The sequence below is a fragment of the Scomber scombrus genome, chromosome 10 (assembly GCF_963691925.1).
Source record: "Scomber scombrus chromosome 10, fScoSco1.1, whole genome shotgun sequence".
Taxonomy (NCBI): domain Eukaryota; kingdom Metazoa; phylum Chordata; class Actinopteri; order Scombriformes; family Scombridae; genus Scomber; species Scomber scombrus.
The window spans coordinates 3,445,172-3,469,737 of NC_084979.1; the positions used below are offsets into that span (position 1 = coordinate 3,445,172).

Below are 24,566 nucleotides of genomic sequence, written 5' to 3' on the forward strand. Positions count from 1 at the left end.
AAGATTGGTGGTTCGTATTCCTCCAGTCCACAGTCCTCCAGACCAAATTGCTCCCGTTGCTGTGCCAACGGTGTATGAATGCGAGTGAATGCTTAGCTTCCTCCTGATGAGCAGGTTGGCACCCTGTGTGGTAGTTTCCTGCCATCAGTGTATGAATGTGTGTGAATGAGGTGAATGAGTTGTAGTGTAGAGCGCTTTGAGTGGTCGTAAAGACTAGAAAGGCGCTATATAAGTACAGGCCATTTACCTATGATCAGTGGGACTGCAACTTGTAGTGTAGGGGAGGACAAAACATACTTTTAAGACAAAAGTTGGGCACCAGAGAAAGACAAGAGAATGATGCAAAACCAGCCCTGTCGTTCTTTTACTTTAAAACCTGAAAAAGAAACAAATATAAAATAAAATCATAAGTGAGTGGTTGAGACTGAGTTTGCAACAGTTCTACATTTGGTAGTTTTCTTCTCCTGCTCAGTCTCACTTTCCTCTGATCTCCTCCATGCTGTCTTTGTGTGTGATTACCCCTCCTCCAGCTCCCAGGTGTGCCTTATTAACCTCTAATCCCTCCCCTTCCTCCTACCACACACTTGAACATTCTGCACTGTGTCTAAGATTCTGATGTTGGCACAAGAGAGATCAGTACACTCAAGTAGGATTACCACTCATTATGATGTGTAATGTTATCCAACCTGACAGGATTTTCCACTTCAATTATTCTACTTTTATGGACATTTAGAAGTAAATTGTTTTATTAACAAAGTTACTCTAGATAAAAGTGACATTTCCTTTTATTAGGACAGTGATTTTCCTGGTGTCATTAGAGGTCTGCATGAGCAATGATCAGATGGTCAGATAAAATGTAAAGTATTTTTCATTACATAATGTATTCTACCATAAACAAAACACCCTGGACATTTCACTGAGTTGATGATGGTTTTTATTGATTGTGAAAAGCAGAAAATCTACAAACACAGACAGCTGTGGACCTCCAGCAAACAAAGTCCCACCCCGCTCCGAAAGCAAACATCCGCTCTGCCCTCCCCCGTCGTCTGGGGTTTAAAAGGCAGAGCTTCATAAAAAGGGAAATAAACGTGAGGGACTGGTTGCTGGACGGGGTCCATTCAGCTGCAAAAAAAAAAAGAGACGGACATTCTGGACTCGAGCCCGACTGGAGTCCGGAGAAAGCTGCTCAAGCCTTCCTCTGGACAGCGTGGGCGGGAGTCAGGAGCCGGGACTGATGAACCATTTCATTTCCATATTGTACATTCATCAACATCAAAAACATGAACGTCATCCACATTCACTCAGATTCTGTCTCACCCCCCCCAGTCAAATCATCACACACACACACTCACACACACACTCTCACACACTCACACTCTCTTCATTATTTGCTGAAGTTGGCCAGAATGATTTGGAATGTTTTTTTCTTTACATGTGAAAGTCATTTCTGCATTAAGATAAAATATACAAACTCATCTCATGGATTAGGACAGAGAAAAAAAAGAAAGAAAAAAAAAGGTAAGTTTTGCAGATCTAAAAAAAAAAGAAAGAAAGAAAAAAAAAAAAAAAGATGGGTGTGGGGGGATGTGCTGATTATCCTGAATTAATTTACATTTCATTCCAAAGTGGTGAAGGCCTTTTGCTTTAGATAAATAACTGCATGCTGTCCACTCCCTCCCCCACTGGAAAGAAAAGATGACAGTGATTTTGGTCTGTGTGCTGTCAGCCTTTTGACTGAAAAGGGGGATGAAGTGGACAGCAACACACTCTCACACACACGCACTCTCACACAAACACACAGTGTCAAAGGGGCGCCAGTGTCTATGACAGAGTGGGTCCTGGAGCGGGGCTGCTGGAGCTGTTGTCCTGGTTTGCCGCTTGGCTTCCTCGCGGCGGGACCTCGATGATGCGGGGTTTGTCGATGATGCGGGCGCGGCGGTCGCCTTTCTCGACGATGCCGATGATCCACGCCCCGCCCGCTGCCCCCTGGCCCCCCGACCCCGAGCTCTGGCTCTTCATCTCGGAGCAAAACTTGGCCGCCTGCTCTCTGGGAAGACAGACCAGGAGCCCGCCTGGAGAGAGAGAGAGAGAGGAAGAGAGAGGGAGAGAGAGGGAGAGAGAGGGAGAGAGAAAGAGAGAGAGAGAGGAATGTTATTGTCAACACAGCAGTTATAATGACACTCATCCGCTCATCCTAACACGCTCTTATTGTGGAGGCAGTTTTACCTAACCCATCGTAGCTTCAATTCAAATCTAACCAATCAGCTTCCTTCATTGAAGTTTGTTTACATACTGTGTTCATTCAAAGATACTCAAACAAAGACTAAATGTACTGTGTTTGTACCAGATGTCTCAGCCGATGAGCCCTGAACCAGGTTGAATGCGTTCCCACAGGCTTTACTGATGGCGGTCATCTTGGCTATGATTGGTAGGTTGTGGATGACGAAGGCCACCTCGTTGCGTTGCTGTGCTGCCAGGTTGTTGGCGTGCCCCAGCAACCCGAAACCCGTCACGTCTGTGGCTGCGTGGGCCTGGAACTTGTGCATTAGGCCTGCCGCTGGAGACCAAAAAAGACATCGATGTGAATACTGAAAACTTGTACTAACAGCAGAGTGTCAGTCACAGCTGGAGGTGTGGCCTGTACATACTAATAAAGCCTAATAAAGATCTGCAGCCTAACTATAACCACTCATATGATGAATTGAATGGTGCAGTAGAAATCAGCTCTGATTTATCAAGACAAAAGGTCAACAGGTCAACATCCAAACTAACTTTTTTGATGAATCTTTTTTTAGTCCATTTTCGTTACTAAACAGAGTCCAAATTCTCTGATTCCAGCTTCCCACACTTGACTATCTTCTGGTTTCTTTGGAGTATGATGGTAACTTAATGACCATCATGCTCTGCATCACTGCAGGATGGCAACAACTGGTGGAGGTGTAGCTATACATTTACACAATGAATTTCAATACAAACCATCTGTCTTTCCATCTGATTAGATATAATCAATATAGTATTAATCAACTTATATATAATCATTCACTACAGGAATTAACCAGATAGGTGCATAATCATTATTTCACTATTATATTAAAAATACCCAACAATACAATTTTTTTTTGCAGAGTTTCGTTAGGCCATCATGGCAGGTAACAGTTAACGTTTAGCAGTTTCGTTAGGCCATCATGGCAGGTAACAATTAACTTTTTGCAGCGTGTTGTTAGGATAGCATGGCAGGTAACAATTAACGTTTTGCAGAGTTTCGTTAGGACATCATGGCAGGTAACAATTAACTTTTTGCAGCGTGTTGTTAGGACAGCATGGCAGGTAACAATTAACTTTTTGCAGCGTGTTGTTAGGACAGCATGGCAGGTAACAGTTAACTTTTTGCAGTGTGTCATTAGGACAGCATGGCAGGTAACAGTTAACTTTATGCAGCGTGTTGTTAGGACAGCATGGCAGGTAACAGTTAACTTTTTGCAGTGTGTTGTTAGGACAGCATGGCAGGTAACAGTTAACTTTTTGCAGCGTGTTGTTAGGACAGCATGACAGGTAACAGTTAACTTTTTGCAGTGTGTTGTTAGGACAGCATGGCAGGTAACAGTTAACTTTTTGCAGCATGCTCCAGGCCCATCATGGCAAGTAAGACTTATTTTCTTGGCAGCACACTGAAGCCATGGATGTATTAGAGCTCTGGTAAAACTTCCAACATTCAAGGCAATAGCTGACATCATGTGTGAAAAGTGTCAATAAGCTCCACCTCAGATATAAAAGAATGCAAGTCACAGATTGTCATTCAGTGCCTGGTTTACTTGTGTAATGCACAGTTAGGACACACTCACACTAGGGCCAGTTGTTCCGTACCGTGCTGAAGCACGGATGTCCCCCCTCCCCTGTCCCCCGCTGGACCGCACTCACATTATCCCAACCGTACCGTACTCAGGCACGGTTACCTCCCACACATTGCGCAAAAACATATAGACAGTTTACTCTAATAAAACATGCACAGGTGTGTGTTCGCGTGCTGTGTGCCGGTAAAACACAACACAACCGATCAATTAACACAACGCACTGATTAAAAAGTGCAAGCTTGTTCTTCTGAGTCCTGCCTGTGTAGTATGCAGTACTACATACTTGTGTAAAAAAGATTAGTAAAAGCCGACGTCCTGATTCAACTCTTTACTCCAGTAAAAGTAAGACTTAGTTTAATGATTTACTTTAACTAATTTCGTTTGTTAAAATATGACTTTTATGAGGGTCACAGTCAGATAATAAACTTAGCATTTCATAATTGTGGTAGCAGCGGTGCAGCAGATGTAATGAAGTCCACGCAGCACGCTGGATGCAATCTAATATCTAGCCTATAGCCTTTTCATTATAATGTCGATGGACATAAATTGAGTTATTTTGCCTTAATAATGATCAAATAATACACAAAAAATGGTCGGATTGGGAACGCATACGGTACATACATAATGTATCCGCGTTGCATTTAGTGTTGCTTGTGAAATGACCAGGGCTCAGATAGTGTTGCCTTTTAAAAATCGTCGATTTCCCGGGATTCCCTGGAAAATGGGCTTCTTTTCCCAGGATTTAAAATGTCTTATTTTCGGGAAAAATATGAATCCCCAGTGCGCATGCGTTACCAAGTGTACTGTGCCTAAGCACACTTCTTCCAACCGTACCGTACCAGGGAAGTGTACCGTACTCAAGCACGGTACACTTGCACTCACACTAGCCAAGTAATCCGGATTTTAGGGGGCAAACATGCTTGGGCACGGTACGATTGCCTAGTGTGAGTACGCCCTTAAGCTTATATTTGAATTGACTCGAAATGATCAGTAGTTGCAGAATAATTGACTTTGGGTTAACATGGGAATAGGGGATTTAGAAATAAAGGCAAGGCTACTAGAATTTACAGTAAAGCAGACTGAGTTCATTTACATTGAGTGTGTGGAACAACATAGAAGCAGTTACTGCACAAGTTGAGAGTTAATGATTCTTCTTGATCAGTGATGTCAGCAGAGTGTGTAGAAAGTGCAGTGTACCTGTGCGATTGAGCGTTGCCATGGAGAACATGGCTTCCTGATAGGCCTCTTTAACTTCCTCTTTGGTGACAACGAGTTTGATCTTGTTCCACCTCTCAGGCTGGTGAGACAGAGACGTAACAAACAGGAACAAGGAGAGGGGGATGAAACATAAACAGGTCAATGTATGTATGTAGCACAGCAGTATAAATAACAGTGCTCACCTGATCCAGCCACTGGTGAGCGTTGACAGCCACCTGCGTTCCCAGAGGTTTCGTTAGAACCAAGACGTCGCCTGGGACCGCACCGTCTGGCCTGGAACACACACACACACACACACACACACACACACACACACACACACACACACACACACACACACACACACACACACACACACACACACACACACACACACACACACACACACACACACACACACACACACACACACACACACACACGAATTTGAATGAATTTAAAGATGTGTCCTGAGGCTTATTTGAAGTTTTTAAATGTAACCGTTTGAACTGACTTACATGATAAACTCGTTAGGTTGGCAGACGACTGACGCTACTCCTCCTACGATGATCCAGGGGTTGACCACCGTCTGGCCGCCCGTCACTGAGGTCCCGCCCTCCTCCGCCGCGTCACGAAAGCCTCGAATGATCAGCGGCATCACACGCTCACGGTCCTGTCATATACATATACATACAGATGATACTGAATCATGACAGGATGAAAGAAATCTATATACACACACACGTAAAAAAATCTACACACACACACACACAAACAGTTACCTTGTCGTTCATCTTCTGGCTGACACTCAGCAGCATCAGCATGTTGTCACACTCTGTGATGCCCATGGCGTAAAGATCACTGAGGACGTTAGCACATGCTATCCTTCCCTGAGAGACACACAGAGAAAGAGATATATTATTATCAACATTTAAAAAAGAAGAAAGAAGCCTTTTCCTATATTGTATTTGATAGTTGATATCTTCATATTGTATATTTATTTGTAATTATCTGACAATGTTAGTCATGTTCTGTACTGATTTCTGATCTGTTGTGCTAATAAAGCTTATTTGAATCAGAGAAAGGGACACAGAGATGGCACTGTTTAATTAAAAAAAAAAAAAAAGTTTTTATCTTCTTAAGTCTGACTTTCAGCTTCAAAACAGCTGTTCCCTTCTAAACTTGCACAAAAAAAAACTTAAGTTACATCTTTTAAATCTAACATACAAAAAAAAAAAAAACTCCCAAAAAACCAACACACTCCTATAAGGAGTAGAGATGCAGATACAGACACTGATGCAGAGACATTGATCCAATACTGACTCAAACAGCTGGATCAGGTATCAGTGGGTGACAATTGACCCATCTGACATCAGATATTATTTTAAATAATAGCCATTTAGCCAATGTACATGTATTTATTTTGCTACATTTTGTTTTATAAAGTTACCAAAGCAATGTTTAAGTCAAGCCTGGTGTTGCCTTACACATAAAAGAATGATTCTAGTCTCTTCCACACACAGTGAGGTACAGACTGCTATCAGATCAGCACTCTGTATCAGCTCATACTCAGAGCTCAGGTATCAGTATTGGGACTGATGGACTGAGGTGAATTGGTGAATTTCTAATAAAGAGGTGTATGTTGGGCGCGCAGGTGGTCGAGTGGTTAAGAGCGCATGCCATGTACGCAGAGGACCCCGGTTCGATTCCCGGCTGGCGGACCTTTCTGCATGTCGCACCCCCTCTCTCTCCCGTAATTTCCTGTCTCTCTACTTTCAAATAAAGGCGTCTATGCCAGAGAAAATCTTTAAAAAAAAAGAAGAAAAAAAAGAGGTGTATGTTCCACTATCAGTTTTCAGTTGAACAAAACCACACACACACACACACAACACACACACACACAGGTGCAGTTCACAACAATGTAGAATACACAGAGCTTTCTTTGGTTTTATGGTGAAGTTATTTCCTGCAGTATTTCACACCTTTCAGTGGCGGGAGGGAGTGTTTAGTTTTCAGAGTTGATCATTAACGGTTTTTATAAAAATGTCACAAGACTTTGTCCTGAGCCAGCATATGGTGACAGAACTCACTGAGCACAAACACATCATAAAATACACACTACTTAAAGCACACTTCAAGCTGCAGACTTCTCCTAAGCTGCACTATAAAAAATAAAAAGGTAGCGTGTGGAGTTTTGCTTATATTGAGTGTTTTTCACCATAACACACTGCGTATTCTTGAGGACTAACAAGCATGTTAAGTGGATTTCCTTCCTCATTGCTATGTTCCTCTGCACATCACCACTGACTGTCATGCAGCTGAAGAGCGTGCATCCTCACAAAACCAGGACACACCACATCGCTAAAAATAAAAGCAGCAATATCTGTTAGTGATGACATATATATCTAACACACTCATGAACATAACATTGTGGTTAGTATAAAAGGAAGTACAAATACAAAAAAAAAAGTCTTCTGTTACTAATTAGTGAATTGATAATTAAACTGAACATTATGACAGAGTATGACCGTTTTTACACATTATAAATGACTCATATTAAAAGGCTATATGCACATATATCATCGTGTGTGAATGCCTGTTGTGTAGTTGTGTTGCTGTATTTCTTGGATAGTGTGCTACATGGAAGGAGACACCTGCCAGTAACTCACCATCATATATGGATCCTCCACCAGAGGGTAGAAGAAATCTGTGGTCTGGGCCAGTGAGAGTCCTCCATGTCTCAGAGGAATCACACAGCAGTCCATTCCTATACCTGTGAACACACACACACACCAATATAACTTATACAGTTTTTCCCCAGGGCCATCACAGAGCTGAATCATCATGTAACCTATATGAACTCTATGCAACATGGACATGTGCAATATATAAAACATATCTATAAACTTGAGACAGTGCAATAAATGGTGTAGCAGGATCAGGTGGGGCAATAAGGGTTGTGTAATATTCCATTGCTGTTACTGTTGCTCTAATCATGTGTTTCTGATGCATTTAATTATGTGTGAGTGTGAGTGTGTGTGTGCGATTGTGGGCATTGTTTTTTTTTAGAGGCTGCACAAGCAAATCTCGTTGTGCTGTTTTAGTCAGGGGCGATTCTAGGATCAGACCTTTAGGCTACTATAATGTATAATAATAATGGTTCAGAATAAACAATCACAGATTTCTACAGAGAGGACTGTAAGATCAATGAAACCCTGAGAGAAAGAAGTCTTTGTTCCATCTCTAACAGACAGACTCGCAAAATAATTTACGGTGTATAAAACAATTTTTAGAAAAAAAAATACAATAATCATTTATTTATTTATTGATCAAAGGGTCTAAAATCGCCACTGGTTTTATTGCTTAATGACAATAAAGTTGATTGTGATTCTGATGCAATGTCTGGCAATGCAGTGAAATACAATGACCTGGCAATAATTATGAAATTGAAAGTAAAGTGAAAATACTACTTCGTGGTAGTGTTTAATACATTCAGTAAGCCTACTTTTGCATTACAATGATAGTGGCCACTCAATGTAGAGAGACTGCAATCACTCAGTCCTGTCACACAATTCGATTAGAGAGGATTAAAAAAAAAAAAAAAAAACACATTCAAGTCGTCTAAGGGGATAATGAGGCAGCATGGCAGATGTACAAGTCAGACAAGACAGGTTTAAACTCACAATGACACTGACCAATCACCAAGTGACACTAATGTATGACTTGCTTTACGACATACAATGATTTCCACATGCTGGAAGTCAGGTTGTTGCACATCTACAAGTAGTACGTTAGAGTGTCTCCACTCACAGTTACGGAACCCCGTCATTAGAACACATATTTGACTACTAGCATGAACTTTGAACTCAAATATTTTGCTGAATCATACTCACACAGCGCAATAAACTGACAATTTATTTCAACTTTACGTCTCTTATTTCAACCTCTTAGCTATTGTTTAGGAGTGTATTGTTAGCAAATGAGACAGCCGAGGGGCTAATGAAAATGTTTTTATTCATTTACGTATATATATGTTATATGTATACGCACATACAGCTCTGTCCATCTGTCACATAAACTGCTATAAGAATTAACACTAGCTAGCATGTGTAGCTCCGCCGCTAAAAAAAAAACTCTTCTTACCGAGCCGAGGGCCGGGCAGCTGCTGGCCGAAGTCTGACACTTGGTCTCCGGCCTTGCCTGTCCCGTCGGCCCGGTCCTGCTCCAGTCCCGCCAGGAGTTTGAGCAGAGCCTCCTGCGGGACCTTGCAGCCTCATCCCTTTAGGTCCGAGAAGGCTGTGAGACGGAACCCGCGCTCCAGGCCGTGCTCCTCGGGTTTGAAAGGCTTGTATCCGGGGAACAAACAGCCCTCGGTTCCCACAGCCTCCGCCGGGGGAGGCGGGGAGGTTGAGCCCGACATGCCTGCTCGCCTGGAGTGCACTTGAAACACGCAAGGCTTTCACGTAGGTAAATACAAAGACGCCGGGATGTATGGAGTCGTGCGTCCGGTGAGCGGTTCCCTCAGGCAGAGAGGGACCTGTGTGAAGTGAACGCAGTCAACACGACTTCCTGTCGCATCTTTAAAACTTTCACTATAAAGTCCTACTATGATATACACATTTGAAAGATCCTACACAAAACACTTGAAATCCCCTCCGGACACGTTGTAAGATATATATAAAATACTACTTTGAGTATTGATTCGTGTCTTATATAGATTTTTCACAAAAAGCAGATGAATGATAAAAACAGCCTCCTGGTGTCAAACTCTGTACGTGCATCATTAACAGTGAAGCTCGAACATCCAACTGAAGGAACACGTAGAAAAACACATTTTATAGTGGAAGGAGCCTTTAGATCAAACGATTTGGACATATTGGAAACAGTTCATTCAAGTGCATCGCTGTGAAAATCGTCGTGGCTGTAGGAGCAAATACTTTTATTTTGAAGGAAACATTGAGGATTTCCGGTTCCTCTTGGCTTTCCACGACAGTTGTAAAACGTCACCATCTACTCTCACTGTCAGGTGTTTCATTATATATATATATTTAAAGTGGACTCATCTATCTGTTCTTAAATTAATGGAATATTACTTGAGAAAGAATATTATCATAACTACACTGTAATTACATTAAATATTGCCAGTAAGAAAATAAAAGGGAAATAATTACAATCCCCCCCAAACTGTCATTAATGGTTTCTTCCCAGTAGCACACATGGCTGTTCTACTTCACTCAACATACAAATGTAAAACACAAATACACACACACAGAGCGAGACACATGACATCATGGTTTCTTCTGGGGACATTACATAGACTTACTTTAATTTCCTGGAGACTTGCCCCAACCATCACCACTGACCCAGCATTTACCCGAGTTGCAACACAACTTTTGTCCCCAACTGGACAAGCCATGCCCACTTAAATAATTACACAGTAACTAGTCATCATAAATGGTTTCTTCCCAGTCGCTCACATGGCTGTACATACAGAAAATACACACACTCAATTTTAGAGTTGTTGAATAACTGATTTATTTCATAAATTGCAGACAGTGTGAAACAATATTCTTTGCACTAAATGATCTATAATTACAGACGATATCACACAAACTGTGACTGAACCTCAATGTGCTTACATTCAGATAGATAAATAGCTAGGTGCTACAGGTAAAGATAAGACAGCATAAGGGGCAGCAAAAAGTGTTTTGGGTTAAGGGTCAGGTCAAAGGTGTACACAGGCACAGAACACAGAGAATGGCTACTTTCTTCAATAAGAGTAAATCCATCTCTAATACATAAGAATACATGTTTTGAGGTAATGTAGACTAGCAACATTTATGACCAAAACATATTTGAACATATTTTGTTATTTAAAGCTCACACGTTTATTCACACTCATGTGTCGCCTCCTTTGTGGTAAAGGGACCCCTCTGAATTGTCACGTTTAAAGAAAATGACATTTCATCACCTTTAGCCCAAAGGGTACTGCAGTCAAAGTATACACACATACCCCACAGTGTGTACACTAGTTACCTCCCTCAGCTGCTACTACGCCTGCGAAGTCAAGAGGGACGAGAAATGAGACTGAGGAAAGATATCGTGGGTGTACAAATTATGATGGGCGTGCATCAATGTGCCATCTCAGAGGCAAGGAAGAGGGAGAGGGGAAATAAAAGAAAAACAGGTGCTAGGAGGAAAAAGGATGGAAAAGCTACAGCAAAAACTGAATCCATGGAGCGGTTCTAGAGAAATACCATGCTGATTAAAATTGGTCATTCTTTTCTTTCACTGGTTCATACTGTCATCTGATTGCCTCTTGTCTGGATTCCGTTCGATTTCATTCACATAAGATCCACAGTGTGTATGATTGTGTCAGTTTGTTTGCATGGCAGAGAGAGTAAGGTGCAACTAACAAATGTATTTTTACCCCCTGTCTGTATGTATGTATGTATATGTATATGTAGTATGCAGTATGTATGTATGTATGTATGTTTGTTGTGATGGTCATTATGTCCTTAACTATGCTGGTGTTACTGTATACAGTCCATGACATGTATCTGCAGCGTGTCCATATCTGGAGCCTGGTACTTGCACTTAGGACAACATAAATCTGGCAGCTCTTCAGCTCCAGCTGGAACTTGATCCGGCTGATTGCGGAAGGAGGGAGGAGGCGCCGTGTTGAAAGGGGGGAACACGACTAAAGCAGGGAAAGAAAAACAGTTAGTGTCATGATCTCTACTCAATACTCAGTACTAATAAAGCTGCAGCGGACATTACCTCACAACAAATTGGTAGCAACTTTGAGAGCCATTAAAAGCTCTGATAATCAAAAGGGCTGATAAGGGATAAAATGATTAATCCACTAATACCACAGCCATTTCCCAATAACATGCCATTATGTCATCAAATAAAGCAATAAACCAAAAGATACTGTGGATTACAGTGATTTTAGAACAGCTAAGGGCCGTTTTTAGCCACAATGAGGAGCAGAGTGCCTAAAACCCTTAGCTTATATAAACCACGGCCTCTTGTGGCTTTTTGCTTTTATAAAACACCTGGCAAGATTTCAAAAAATAAACACACAGCATAATTTATTGTTAACAAATAATGATTATTTTGCCAAGCAACATAGTTCTTCAGTGACATTAAGTGGAATGGTTGCCAAGCAACACACAGACGCAGTGGAAAGCATGCTAATCGGGCTAGTAAATCATGCTTAAAGACTGGGGTGATAATTACTATTTATCTGGATGTCACCATTAATTGTGCAATTGTTGAAGGAGTGTTTAATTATATTAGCACTCTTTCTTTGCTGGTACAGGGATGTGTGACTCTAAACAACAGGTCTGAAAACAGCAAGTGGTCCACATAGTCTGTTTAACAGTCCCGCCTTCATTTCTTGACTTTTCCAGCTCTTCAATTTCTCTAGTTAATTTCAGTATGTCTCCTTTTTTTAAAGTTATGTTTATAGTAAAAACGGATTATTTGTTATTTTTATAAAACAAATCACTTTATATAAGAAGCACAATCATTAATTCTGTAATAGACTATTTTAAAATGCCACCTTTATTTGATAAAATAAAATAAAATGTATTCATCTTATTATTTTTTTTATTATCTATTTGAATCCCGTCAGTTCAGTTTAAATACTAATAAATGAATTCAACTGTATTTATTTGACAGTCTACAATCTAGCCACTAGACACAGATGCTGATGGAACTACAATGCTACGTCAAGCTACTGAAAAATAACGTTATGATGTTCTGGACCTTCACTTGAGGAAATGTTCCCTAATTGGACCTCAGTGAATTTTAACTGAATACCCCTGTTACACAGTATCATGGAACAGCTTTGAATGTGGCTCAGCCAATAATAATCATGACTTTATAATTAAAAATATGATGCATTCATATACTTAGGCAACAAAATGTTTATCTTGGTGTTCTGTTGTAAATATCATAAAATATAGTTCCAATAACTGACTGTCCTCATAATTCATGGAAAAACACTTGGTATCACTTCATATCTGTGTGCATTTGTGTGTGTGTGTGTGTGTGGTTGTGTAGTACCTGGTTGAGGGTTAATGTAGGGGGGCCGTGTTGTAATGTCGTCCACGTGTCTCAGCTTCATTTGCTCCATACGTGCACTGAAAAAGAGATGAAGACATGACGCAGGTGCAGCTCTGACTGCAGACATGAGATGGCAGCGTTGACCACATGGTCAAACTGATGACCGCTGCAGTCAAAAGCTAAAGTCACCTCAAAATGCTGATGCAGATAAATCACAGCACACATCCAGATTTTAGAAATCCGAATTTAAACTGTGAATTTAAAAGTTGAAAGTATTCAAGCCACTCCGCTGTAGACTTTCTTCCGACGTGTCGCAACATAAGGAGATCGGCATCCTTCTCTATCCCTTATGTAAATGTTCCTTTTTTAGGGGATAACCTATCTTTGACGTAGATGTGTAGTGTATTATGTGGTAGGACTTACCGTGATGTGGCTTCCTGTTTGAGCCTGTCAATCTCAACCCGGGCCTGATTCAGCTGTTCCTGCACCTCCTCCTTCTTCTGGTTCAGCTTTTCTCTCGCTTCTCGCTCTGCCAGGAAATCTGCCTTGTAGATCTCAGCCTGAGCCAATGAAAAGAAGACGGTGTGAAAGAGAAGGAGATGTTACTTAATTCCCCTACAGCTGTTTCTGTTTCATAATGTACTTGTGTAACTGTAGCTGATAGAGGCTGATTTGAACACAACTGACAAGCGACTCGAGAGGCCGGACTACATTTACTGCCGCCGTGTTAAGAATGTGATGGTTCATTCACTGCAAACAGAGAGGGGGCTCTAGAAAAACACTGTTAAAACTGCAATTGATGAAACAGTTGCCACGGTGATAACTTTCCAGAGATGTAAAATCCTGTATCTCAGGTTATAGGTCAAAGGTCATTAGGTGTAAATAAGTATTGTGTTGTATTTCTCATGATTCAGACAATACTACCAGTGTTATGTAAGTGGAGTATTCCTTTAAGTTCACCTTAGATGTACAAGTGTGTAATTTAATGCTTAAGAAACAATTAAAAGTCTTCAAAAGCTACAGAGACAATCACGATGTAATAACTATTAGCCATTTTAACAGTGCTTAAATAGACTCATTAAGTTTGAATTTGAACTGAATTTGAATTTATTGAGATTTTAAAAAGCAATAACTGCTCTAAATGTTACAAAAACCTGATCCTGTAATTATAACTGCAACGAAAACTTTGAATGTAATATTAAGGGGAATTGTGCAATATTGATGGCAGCGTGTGGAATGTCTTGTGTGTGTGTGTATTATGTTTTTTCACCTTCCTTTTAGTTTTAATACTAATATTTATTTATTTTATTCTTTTACAAGCACCTTCTTTCTTTTTTTTTTAACTTATGACACCATAAGGATTGCTTTCAACTTTGTTGTACATGTAAAACAATCAAGACTATTGTATTCTATAAAAGAGAAAAAACTAAATGAAACAGTGTTTGAAAAGGAAGTAGGAAGAAGTATATACTTATAGATTCCTAATCATTTATATCTATCCACAATTTATTTACAAGCTAAATATTCACCCAGTGTCCAGAAAACAACCCATTAACACAACCCTTCTATCTATTAAAGATATGAACACAATGTTGTTTTTAATAGATTAAACTCTCCTCTAACGCTTACAACTGAACCAAAGACAGTCGGTATTGTGTATGGTGTGTATTTGATCATTCATTTGATAATGTCCCTGTGAAACGAGACACTTTGTGACTGTACCTGTGCAGTGAGGACAGGAACGGTCTCCAGAGAGCCTTTCTGCTGCTCTACTTCCTCCTTTAGTTTGTCAATCAGATCCTGCTTCAGGGCCAGCGCTCTCTCTGCCTCTTCTAGTCGGCTGCACAGATCTCCTCCCTAGAACACACACACACGTTAAATTCAGACGCTAAACAGCTAACCTTAAGAGAATTCATAGTAAATTGTAAATGTGTTTTTACCTCATTCTTCAGTTTAGAGTCGTAGTCTCTAAAGAGACACGTGTAGGCGTGCTGCAGCTGTGTCAGTTTTTTCCTGAGAGAGCAAAAGAGGGAAACATTGTCATACACTGTTTAATGTACTAAAGTAACATCTGTGGTTTTAATGTTAGACTGTGTGCTCTGTACACAGGTGTTTGTTGTTATTTTGGAGTATTTTATTATATTTATTGCATATATTTGTTTTATTAGTACAATTTTGGGGTATTTTTAGTCATTACTCTTTTAGTTTTTCAATTGTGTAGCTGTCTTAACTATGGATGTAGCTGCTGTAACCAAGCAATTTCCTGTAAAGGACCAATTAAGTATCTATCGATCTGTTTTATCATTAAGTATAATATACTGTACTGATCTCCATGTATGGAGCTCTGAACAGAATTTAAAGAGTCCTCTTTTTTTTTCTTTTATTCTTGTGTATATAAGATGCAACAATAAAATACAATCTTCTCAAAATATTTTCTTTTTTTTGTTTTTGTTTATTTGTTTTCCTTTTCACTGAATGTTTAATATTTATAATGTTTTATATTGAATAAATCTCTCATTTATTCTTAATGACAATCTGTGCCCCATTCACATTTTTAGTAATGTTTTAAATGTATGTACACATTTTTTTTAAATCAGATTTTGTATCAATGTGAAAAGTTTCTTTAATGTTCTCTCTCTGTTTTTAAAGTTTTATTGATGTCAAATTCTGCAGCTTTTCAGTCTATTCTACTTAAATAGAGTACAGGAAAGTATATACGTGTGACTATTTGTTATGAATTAAATGGAAGCCCTGTATTTGTAGTCTATATGAATCAATCAAATTATATATCCACTATTTTACATGACCTGATGTTCATATCTTTATTTTTTAACATTTTTCCATATCTGTTATGTGTGTGTGTGTGTGTGTGAACCCACTTCTCCTCTGTGACCACATGTCTCTCTGTCTTCAGGGCTTGCTCCAGGCTCTGGGTCTGCAGCAGCAGCTTGTCCATGGCTACGTTATGCTGCTTCCTCTGCTGCTCCAGTTCCCGTTCCGCCACCTGCAGAGCCTTCACCTTACTGCACAGCCTGCACACAAACACACACAGAACCAGCGCCACCATCAGCACACACACGCGAACGGGCGAGCACGCAGCAGTTTCACGTGTTCGAACTGGAGCTGGTCGACTCACTTTTCCTCCAGTAACTTGCGTTCGTGCTCGCTTTTGTCCAGACAGCTCTGTCTCTCGTTGAGCTCTCCTAACAGAGACGTGGCCTGAGCTTTCAGAGCTTCACAGTCTTTGTCCTTCTGTTTGAGCATGGCTTCGGTTCTGTCCCGCTGAGCCGAACTCTTCTGCAGGTAGTCGAGCTTTTCCTCCAGCTCCCGATACCTGCAAAAACAAAAGATTCATTAAGAACTGAGGATATTAGGTACACTGAAGTTTGAATCCAAATTCTAATATAAGCATTTGTATGTTCTTAATGAATAATTGATTGCTTTTCAATCCAAACCCCATTTTTTTAATTTGCAAGAGCTGCAAATTAACATGAATTAAATTATTTAGTCTAGAAGCAAATTGAATTTTCTCCCCCTGAAAATTCATCTGTTCTATTCACATACAAAGAAGATGAGTGTGTGGTTATGCTTGGTGCAATCATGCATTGTAGTGCTGCAATGAAAAGTCAATTCATTAACTGCTTACCAACTATTAAATGAATCACCAACTATCTATCATTTTAAAGAATTTTTTAAAGAATTTTCTTTCTTTCTTTTTTTTTTCAAATTCTCTGGATGTAGTTCTCTGGAATTTTCTGGATCAATTTCATTCAATTTTTCACCATTTTCAGTCATTTTATGGACCAAACTACTAGTCGATTAATCGTGGCAAAGACTCAACAGAGTAATCGATAATGAAAATAATAATTTGTTGAAGCCCTGATGCCTTGTTTAATACAATTTAGACTACACAATACTAATAAAACTATTTAAATTGAAGTTTAAATCATAATAAATCACATTACTTTCCTCAAATAATTTCTGTTCTATCTGAGTTAGTCCATGTAGTGACTATGCCCTATACTTTAGCCACTATTGGCTGCTAATGGCTCCGATTGTTCGTGTACTCAGTTTTTCCTTTTTACATAAATGATACAATAAAACAAACACCCGGCCTTTACCATCCCCCCCCCGCCTAGCGTTTGGGAGGAGAACCACCACTCAACCAAATCAAATATATGCCTCCTACAGTCAGTATGATATTAAAAGTGAAGATGTTTAAAATTCAATTTATTGACAGACCAATAAATTGCTGTAATGACACATCAGAACAAAATATGACGACGGATCTAAATCAAAATGTCTCTTACTTACAAGTAAACAACAAAAAAACCCCAAACAAACACAAATGAATTAAGCTCAAAATAAGACGGGCTAGTAGTGTCAGTAACATACACACACACTAGTAGAAAGCAGACATGCACACAGTGAGAAAGAGAAGAGCCACACAGAGCTGAGGGCTCACCTGCCCTGTGTGGCCTGAAGCTGCTCTGTGAGTTTAGCCAGGCTAGAGCTGGAGAGGGAAAACAGAAAGAGAGGGAGGAAGAGGAGGAGGAAGATATCTCAAAAGTGAGGGGTTTTATTAGGAGAAGAAAGGCAGAAATAAAATAAAGAATCATTCTAGTGTTCTTATTCCATAGAAGAGAATAGTCTTCAGGTATCTGTTTACTACAGAGCCTGGAAGGAGCCATTACATTTAAAAAAAAAAAAATAAAAAAATTGTGCTCTCAATTTAATGGCATTCCCGTTCATGCCGGTCTCTCATCTATTGTACACCTACACCTACACTATGGGTCACATGGACTTAATAGGGTTTTATTTTGATCTTGGACTAAGATGCTCTACACTCTAAGCACAATGCTGTGTTATCTCTGAGTTCCCTTATAAGGGATAACAGACTGTTCTACTGTAAACACAAACTATTAAATCAATAGCAAGAATCATTCATTCCAGGGCACAAGTTACTTCATCTAAGAGCAAGAATGACTGAATCCAGAGCACAAACCCTTCAATCAAAAGCACAAGTTAAGTTATTTTTCTCCAGTGACACTTCCAGGCTCTGAAATATAGTTAAGATGAATTAAACAGCATTCAGTAGCACAGCTGTTAATAAAACACAGAAAGTCAGTTTAGTGCTGTTAGTTTCAAAGACTGCGTTACAGTAAAAGTTGTGTGTGTGTTGTATTAGAGGGTAAAAGAAGTGGTACCAGTCAGATGAGTGCTGTGCCTCAGAGCGATGTGGAACAACCTCCTCAGTAACAGTGCTCGCCTGTTCAAAATAAAAACATTCACGTTAAGCCGTTGAAGTCCCAGCTGATTCTGGTTCCTGTTCATATGCAGAACAGTGATATGTTTGTACAGAGATGAAAGCAAAACACAAGAACAACATTTTAAATTATGGATTGTCTGATTGAATGTAAACTGAAAGTGAGCACGACTGGCTAACTGGCTTACTGTCAGAATCAATAATGGATGGATTCTAAAAGCTACTCAGTTTATCAGCCAAGTTTTACCAGTGGTCACTCGTGGTATTGCAGTTAAAAAATCCCCGTGGCCAAAAGGAGTATTTTCCCCATAGTTGTGTTCACAATAGCATTACTCCAGTGTGGATGCTAGTCCTGGATGCTACTATATTAGTGTTTTTTCACACGTCATTACTTTATCTGTTATTTACTTCTATTACTCAGCTCAACGTCTGTATATGTTTCCTTATATCTGTGTGCTAACAAGCTAAAGTTACCTGTGCCTGAGCCAGTTTGGCCAGCAGCTGGTCAATGCAGCGTCGCATTCGCTCTCTCTCTTTCTCTCCCTCGTCCCTCTCCCTCTCCAGTTCTTCGTTCTTCCTCCTCAGGTCCCTCATCCCTTCCTCCAGTTTTTCTTTGTGGCTCTTCAGCAGCTGCAGGAAGTCGTTATTAGGGACTTCAGGCTGCGGAGAGAGAGACGGCGGGGGAAGAAAAAAAAAAGCGAGGGATCAATAGATGCGGAGAGAAGGAGAAAGAGAAGGAGGAGAGCGGATAGACAGACACAGAGCAGAAAACAGTGAGAGTGCACAAACTAAAGGAGAGAGAATGGGAGGGTTTAAATTGGTGGTTGCTAACATCTGTGTGTTAATGATGCATTCAAAGTCAGAAGCAGACACCTCCATCCAGTCTGCAGAATTCCTGCTCGGAAGTCCAAAGAAAAAACACGGATGACCTCGAGATTACTGAAGTGAACTGAATGTAAAACACAGTTCCAGTTCCTGTTAAATTGCTTTAAAAATAAAGGCCATTCCGTCTTTTTTTCTTCAGTAGGAAGTCAGGATTTCTGTTCCTCACTGACAGATAAGACGTGGGGGTGAAAGAATTGAACTAGAAGTGGGATGATCACAGAGAAGGGTAAGTGCCAGGAATCTTGATTAGATTGGTGAATATTGGGAGTGGATTGAGCCACCTCACCTGACTATTCTCCCTGCCCATTACCTCCCCCCAGACCTCTGAAAGAGAGGTGGGGGGAGTGGGGAGGTTGCTACTCAAGGAGCTATGCACACTTGCATCACCCTAGACACACACACAGACATACCTGTTAGATGAAAGATAATTAAGTGTGTCACATCGGTAATTAAAGAAAAAACAAACAAACAAACACACACACACACACACACACACACACACACACACACACACACACACACACACACACACACACACACACACACACACACACACACACACACACACACACACACACACACACACACACACACAACATGAGACGCTGGCAGGATTGAAGGCGTTTCCTGGGGCATGGTTCTTACCAGGCTGCGAGGGGGAGTGGTCTGCGTGTGTTGATCTGTGTCTTCCACTCTCTTCTTATCCTGGTGATCCAGAGTCTGACACACACAACAGAAATAAGACTGAGTGTCACGCGAGGTTCAGACACAGCTGCCACATTTCTTCATTATTCATGATTAGATATGTATAGAGAAGTACACTGAATACCCCTTTAACACAGGTGGTTTATATGTAGTGATGGATGCTTTGTGGCTGTTGTTATCATAATAATGTAAGAGAACAACTTCATAATGAATTCAGCTGCATTGAAACCCAGAGAGCAGATGGAGAGTGAAATGTAAGCTCCATGTTCAGGTTGTGTGTTAATGTTCATGTGTGTTTCTTCTAACTGTGCCCATCAACATGTTTATAGTCTTTTTTTTTTAACTATATTTTTATTATATTTGTTTTGATGTATTAAAATGTTGTTCTACTTTATTTGATGTTATTTTATTATTATTATCATTCTATTAGTTTTATCTTCTTATCGATTTTATTCGTCTGTTTCTCTTTTTTAATCTAGTTTTAGTCCAGCTTTTATTCAACTTTATCCCTCTCTCTTTCATCTTATTTTTCTATGAAATATGTTCTTTCTTTTCGTTCCCTCGTCATATTTATTTCTTTTCTTTATGCTGTCACTTGTTCTGTCTCATTATCAGCTTGTCAATCGACTGTGAAGCACTTTGAACTACTTTAACCTGTATATAAATAAAGATTGATTGATTGATTGAACACAGCAGCTGCTGTTGTTGTTGTTTACCTATATTTACGTTTGTTTGGTCGAGCTTGGGAGAATATGCACGAGTCGCCTTCAAATCAATATTTTATACTTAAAGAAATGTCAAAAAATACAAATACAAAACAACTAGATTGTGAGTTTGGCTGTGTAGGAGACCACAGAGAGAAGGCTTTCATGTACTGAGACTCAACTTATTGTGGTTTTAACTGAAGACCAGATTTAGTCACGACAGGAAACTCCTCAGATAACTCCTCTCTTTCACTTTAACCTTTCTTCTCATTACTCATTAACTACTACTAACTACTACTACTAAAAAAAAGAATTAAGCCACATAATGTCAGTAACACATGATCTATATGGTTAAATATAGATACAAAGTCAAATGCTATAAATGATGGCATTTACATGAATTGCAGTACATTTCAGGCTTCAAAGATGCGAGATGATTCAGCTAAATCCACAGCCAACATAAAGATAGTCTTAACCTGACTCAGCCACATCTGGTGGATATAGCTTGTTCATTCATGTCTGCCTTCTCCAAATTTGAAAATATGACTGTCATGTAAACCACATTTGCACACTTTACATATATAGAGAAATAGAGACAGAGCGCAAAAAAAGTCCCGACCACTCCAGAGGGGAAAACCAAGTTGCTCTCTGTTGATTTTTTATTGAGTAAAGGTAAAGAAATGTTTAAAAACTGCTGCGCGGTGGGACGTACTATCAGATGGGTAAAGCCCAGATGTACGTTTTTATAAGTAGACTGATCCTTTAAAAAATACAAAAAGCGGATAATGTTACAATGACCTGAGTTGCAGCTCAAACACCTCCATAAAAATCACACAGAACCCTGGACACGCTGTTTGTCACGTAGAACAAAGTAATTATCTTAGTTATATTCTGGGTTAGTTGTACTCAGTCTCACTGTCAATATACTTCGTTCAGAAGTCTTATTATCATTTGACTGGCTACATGATATAATTCTGTCTTGTGTTGTCTACCAGTATGTCTCTGTGTAATTATAATTGTGTATATTGCTATGCAACCATGCCGCACTATGTGCCCATAACAAATTTCCCTTAGGGGACTAATAAAGTGTATCTTATCTTATCTTAATAAAGAGCCTGATGGGGAAATTACTGCATATGTGTGTGTGTGTGTGTATCATTTCCCCTCCAATTTTTTAAAATGGCACTCTCCATTTCAATCACAGCCTATGGGAAGTGTCATACCAACCTGTTATGTGCTGGGGTTTGCTAGACAGTTATTACTGTAGAAGCACATACAACATAACAGGTTTCAGCACATGCTATAAACTACCTTTTTTCCTCTCTGGTAGATACAGAGTGCTAAAATAATCCTCTGAAATGCTGAAATCTACTGTTCTAAACTAGCTTTCAGTGTTTTAGCCCCTTGGTTGTATATTATGGTGCTGATTGTTTCCCCCATCTGTTTGGTGTGGTTTTAAGAATATGACACATTGTGCTCTGTTGCTATTGCAATTAGAAAGATGTGAAATAATCCATATTATCTCTGTATACATATACCAGTGTAGGGTTATGTATTATAACAGTTGTAACTAATGTGTCTTGACAATGTGTGAATATGAAGAAGCAGATGTATGAATGTATCTAACCTGTGAAGCTTCTATAGGTCCGTTCCTGGCCTGGCGGCTCTGAAGGTCTTCGGTCTGGTTGGAGGTGCAAAAGTGGCTAGAAGAGGAGGTGGAGGACGCCGGTCCGTTCACCAGGCCCTGTAAAGAGTGGTTCTCCTGCGCCAGCCTCTCCACAAGGGCCCTGGCCTCCTGGAAACGACAGCTGAGAAACTCTCTCTCCTCCCTCGTCCTCTTCTGCCAGCCCTCCATCTCCTCGCAGCGCTGGCGCAAGGCGAAGTTGCTGCGCCGCAAGGCCTCTGAAGGACAGAGGGGTGGAGGGGAAAAGGAGGAGTATGTTAAACAGAGTAATATGGAGAGACAGTTTCAACAGCAGCTGGATTTTAAAAGACGTGGGCTGTAGTATTCCATGTGTTAAAACAACAGTCAGGTGACCATATGAACAGTGAAAGAAGTGTTCCTCTCTGTAATCATTCCTCCTGTTCATACTGACTATTAAAAGATCTCCTTCAAATGTGTTTTCAATGGAAGTGATGGAGGAATGTATCCACATTTAAAAGTAGACATGAAGCTTCTATTCAGCTTCATCAGTGTGAGTTAGTCATATCAAGTGATATCTGATACATTTACAGTGTTTTTAGCATCAAATTCCCTCTTAGTGTTTCTCTGTTGAGCTGTGGTGCAAGTATAGTAACAAAAAGACTTTGGTACTAAAAACACTGTAACGTTGAAACATGGAAGATGAAGATTTGACTCATTTGGACGACTGAAGCTTCATATTCGCTTCAGATCAACTTTTAAATACACTTTTCCACAGAAGGAGGACTGTGGATTTAGTCCTCCATCATTTCCATTGTAAGTGCATTATGAAGGGATCTTCTAATGGTCAGTATGAACAGGAGGAATGATTACAGCTAGAAAAACAGCTTTAATGTTCATATAGACACCAGTTTTAAGACAGACTACAAAAATTGTGAACCTGTCCTTTAAAAGTAAACTACTTTTTGAAAGAAGGAATAATACATACCCCTTAAAAAAACAAAAAAAACAGCAAAGCTGAATTAAATGATGAAACACATTATTACTAAATTCAACACACCCAAAGACTTCTCTACTATGGAACTTGGTCTGGTATGAAAAACACTGTCACCAATAGTTTCCACAGTCACTGCTGCTCAGAAACAGGTTCTTTAAAAGCTGGGTAATTGCTTTATATAATTAAGTTATGGTTATACATTGTACCTCTGAGCTGCTGGTTGTCACCCAGCAGCCTGGTCACCACTTCATTGGCGGCCAGCTCTGGTGGGACCCTGAGGGCCCCACCGCTTTCCTCTCCTGACATTTCCCACTGCATGGGGCCATCAGGCTGGGGCTGCACCATCCCTGGGGAAAACACATACACAGTATCATCCACACACATCTTATTTAACCGTTATTAGTGTGTTACATCACTACACAAATAACAACATCGTATTCATCCTCGCACGCGGACACATGGCGCAGGTCTGAGGTGCATGAAGTGCTTTCACTTTCAGTTTAATCCCTCATCAAAATCCTGGCTCATCTTGTGTGTGAGGAAGCCGCCTGGCCTGCTGACAGGCTTGGCCCTGATAACAACTATTAAATGCCAATGCTCATATTTGAGCCACCTGCACACAGGTGTCCGTGAACGGGAGGAAAACATTACGTCATCTCCTAATCCCATGAGGCAAAGAGCGGGATTCAGACACAAAAGCCTGTGTTATACATTCATTAACAACACGCCATAAGTAAAAACGACAAGTCGTCAATTAGAGCCGTTAATGTGATTTAAAAACAAAAGAAGCATGAAACACTAGCTTCAACCATGGTGTCTTCTGAGGATTAAATATGACTTCGGAACACATTTTAGTTGACAACAAATACATTAAAGCTATAAACTTTTCTCACCCGCTCTTCTTTGTCACTTTAGTTGTCCGGAATAACTCGATGTTTATCCTGGCTAATGGCAGACAGCTATTAGCGTCTTAGCTTATGAGCTAACGTTAGCTAGCAGAGCAGCAGTTAGGTAGTTGAAGGAACTTGTTGACTGACATGAACACCGACCCATATCAACTAATTGTATATCTTCCGAGAGACATTTTGCCCTGTTTTTTAAGGTTGTACTACTATATTCAGCGCATTTAAGATGGGTTAAAGGTTATCTGTCAAAGCCGAGCCGACTGTTGTTAGCTCAGGAAATATATGAGGTTATTTTCCCCTGAGGTCAGCCTGTCAGGCAGAACTTCCTCTCACGCTGTCAA

At 40.1% G+C, this 24,566-nt stretch overlaps 2 protein-coding genes across 2 annotated transcripts; both read right to left on the bottom strand.

Moving 5' to 3' along the window:
- Positions 1-917: 917 nt before the first annotated feature.
- Positions 918-9,599, bottom strand: sephs3 (selenophosphate synthetase 3). The gene is made up of 8 exons (XM_062426904.1): positions 9,192-9,599; positions 7,718-7,821; positions 5,831-5,938; positions 5,567-5,721; positions 5,252-5,342; positions 5,049-5,148; positions 2,345-2,557; positions 918-2,072 (listed from the first exon to the last, which is right to left on the bottom strand). The coding sequence occupies exons 1-8, from the start codon at positions 9,466-9,468 to the stop codon at positions 1,822-1,824; spliced, it is 1,299 nt and encodes a 432-aa protein (XP_062282888.1). The 5' UTR covers positions 9,469-9,599; the 3' UTR covers positions 918-1,821.
- Positions 9,600-10,564: 965 nt separating this feature from the next.
- On the bottom strand, positions 10,565-24,480 carry ikbkg (inhibitor of nuclear factor kappa B kinase regulatory subunit gamma). The gene is made up of 13 exons (XM_062427789.1): positions 24,214-24,480; positions 23,527-23,667; positions 22,309-22,583; positions 19,918-19,992; positions 18,862-19,047; positions 18,329-18,390; positions 16,258-16,455; positions 16,001-16,153; positions 15,062-15,134; positions 14,844-14,978; positions 13,545-13,681; positions 13,122-13,198; positions 10,565-11,748 (listed from the first exon to the last, which is right to left on the bottom strand). Exons 2-13 carry the CDS (start codon positions 23,663-23,665, stop codon positions 11,582-11,584), a joined length of 1,677 nt encoding a protein of 558 aa, XP_062283773.1. The 5' UTR covers positions 23,666-23,667; positions 24,214-24,480; the 3' UTR covers positions 10,565-11,581.
- Between the last annotated feature and the right edge of the window lie 86 nt (positions 24,481-24,566).

What these genes read in the sequence shown, in the direction of transcription:
- ikbkg (XM_062427789.1), bottom strand. Translation starts at nt 23,665, where the DNA reads ATGGTGCAGCCCCAGCCTGATGGCCCCATGCAGTGGGAAATGTCAGGA. An exon ending in GACCTATAGAAGCTTCACAG is followed by an intron (nt 19,993 to 22,308) that starts GTTAGATACATT and finishes TGTGTGTGTCAG; the next exon opens with ACTCTGGATCACCAGGATAA. An exon ending in TTCCTGTCCTCACTGCACAG is followed by an intron (nt 13,682 to 14,843) that starts GTACAGTCACAA and finishes TCATTGGCTCAG; the next exon opens with GCTGAGATCTACAAGGCAGA.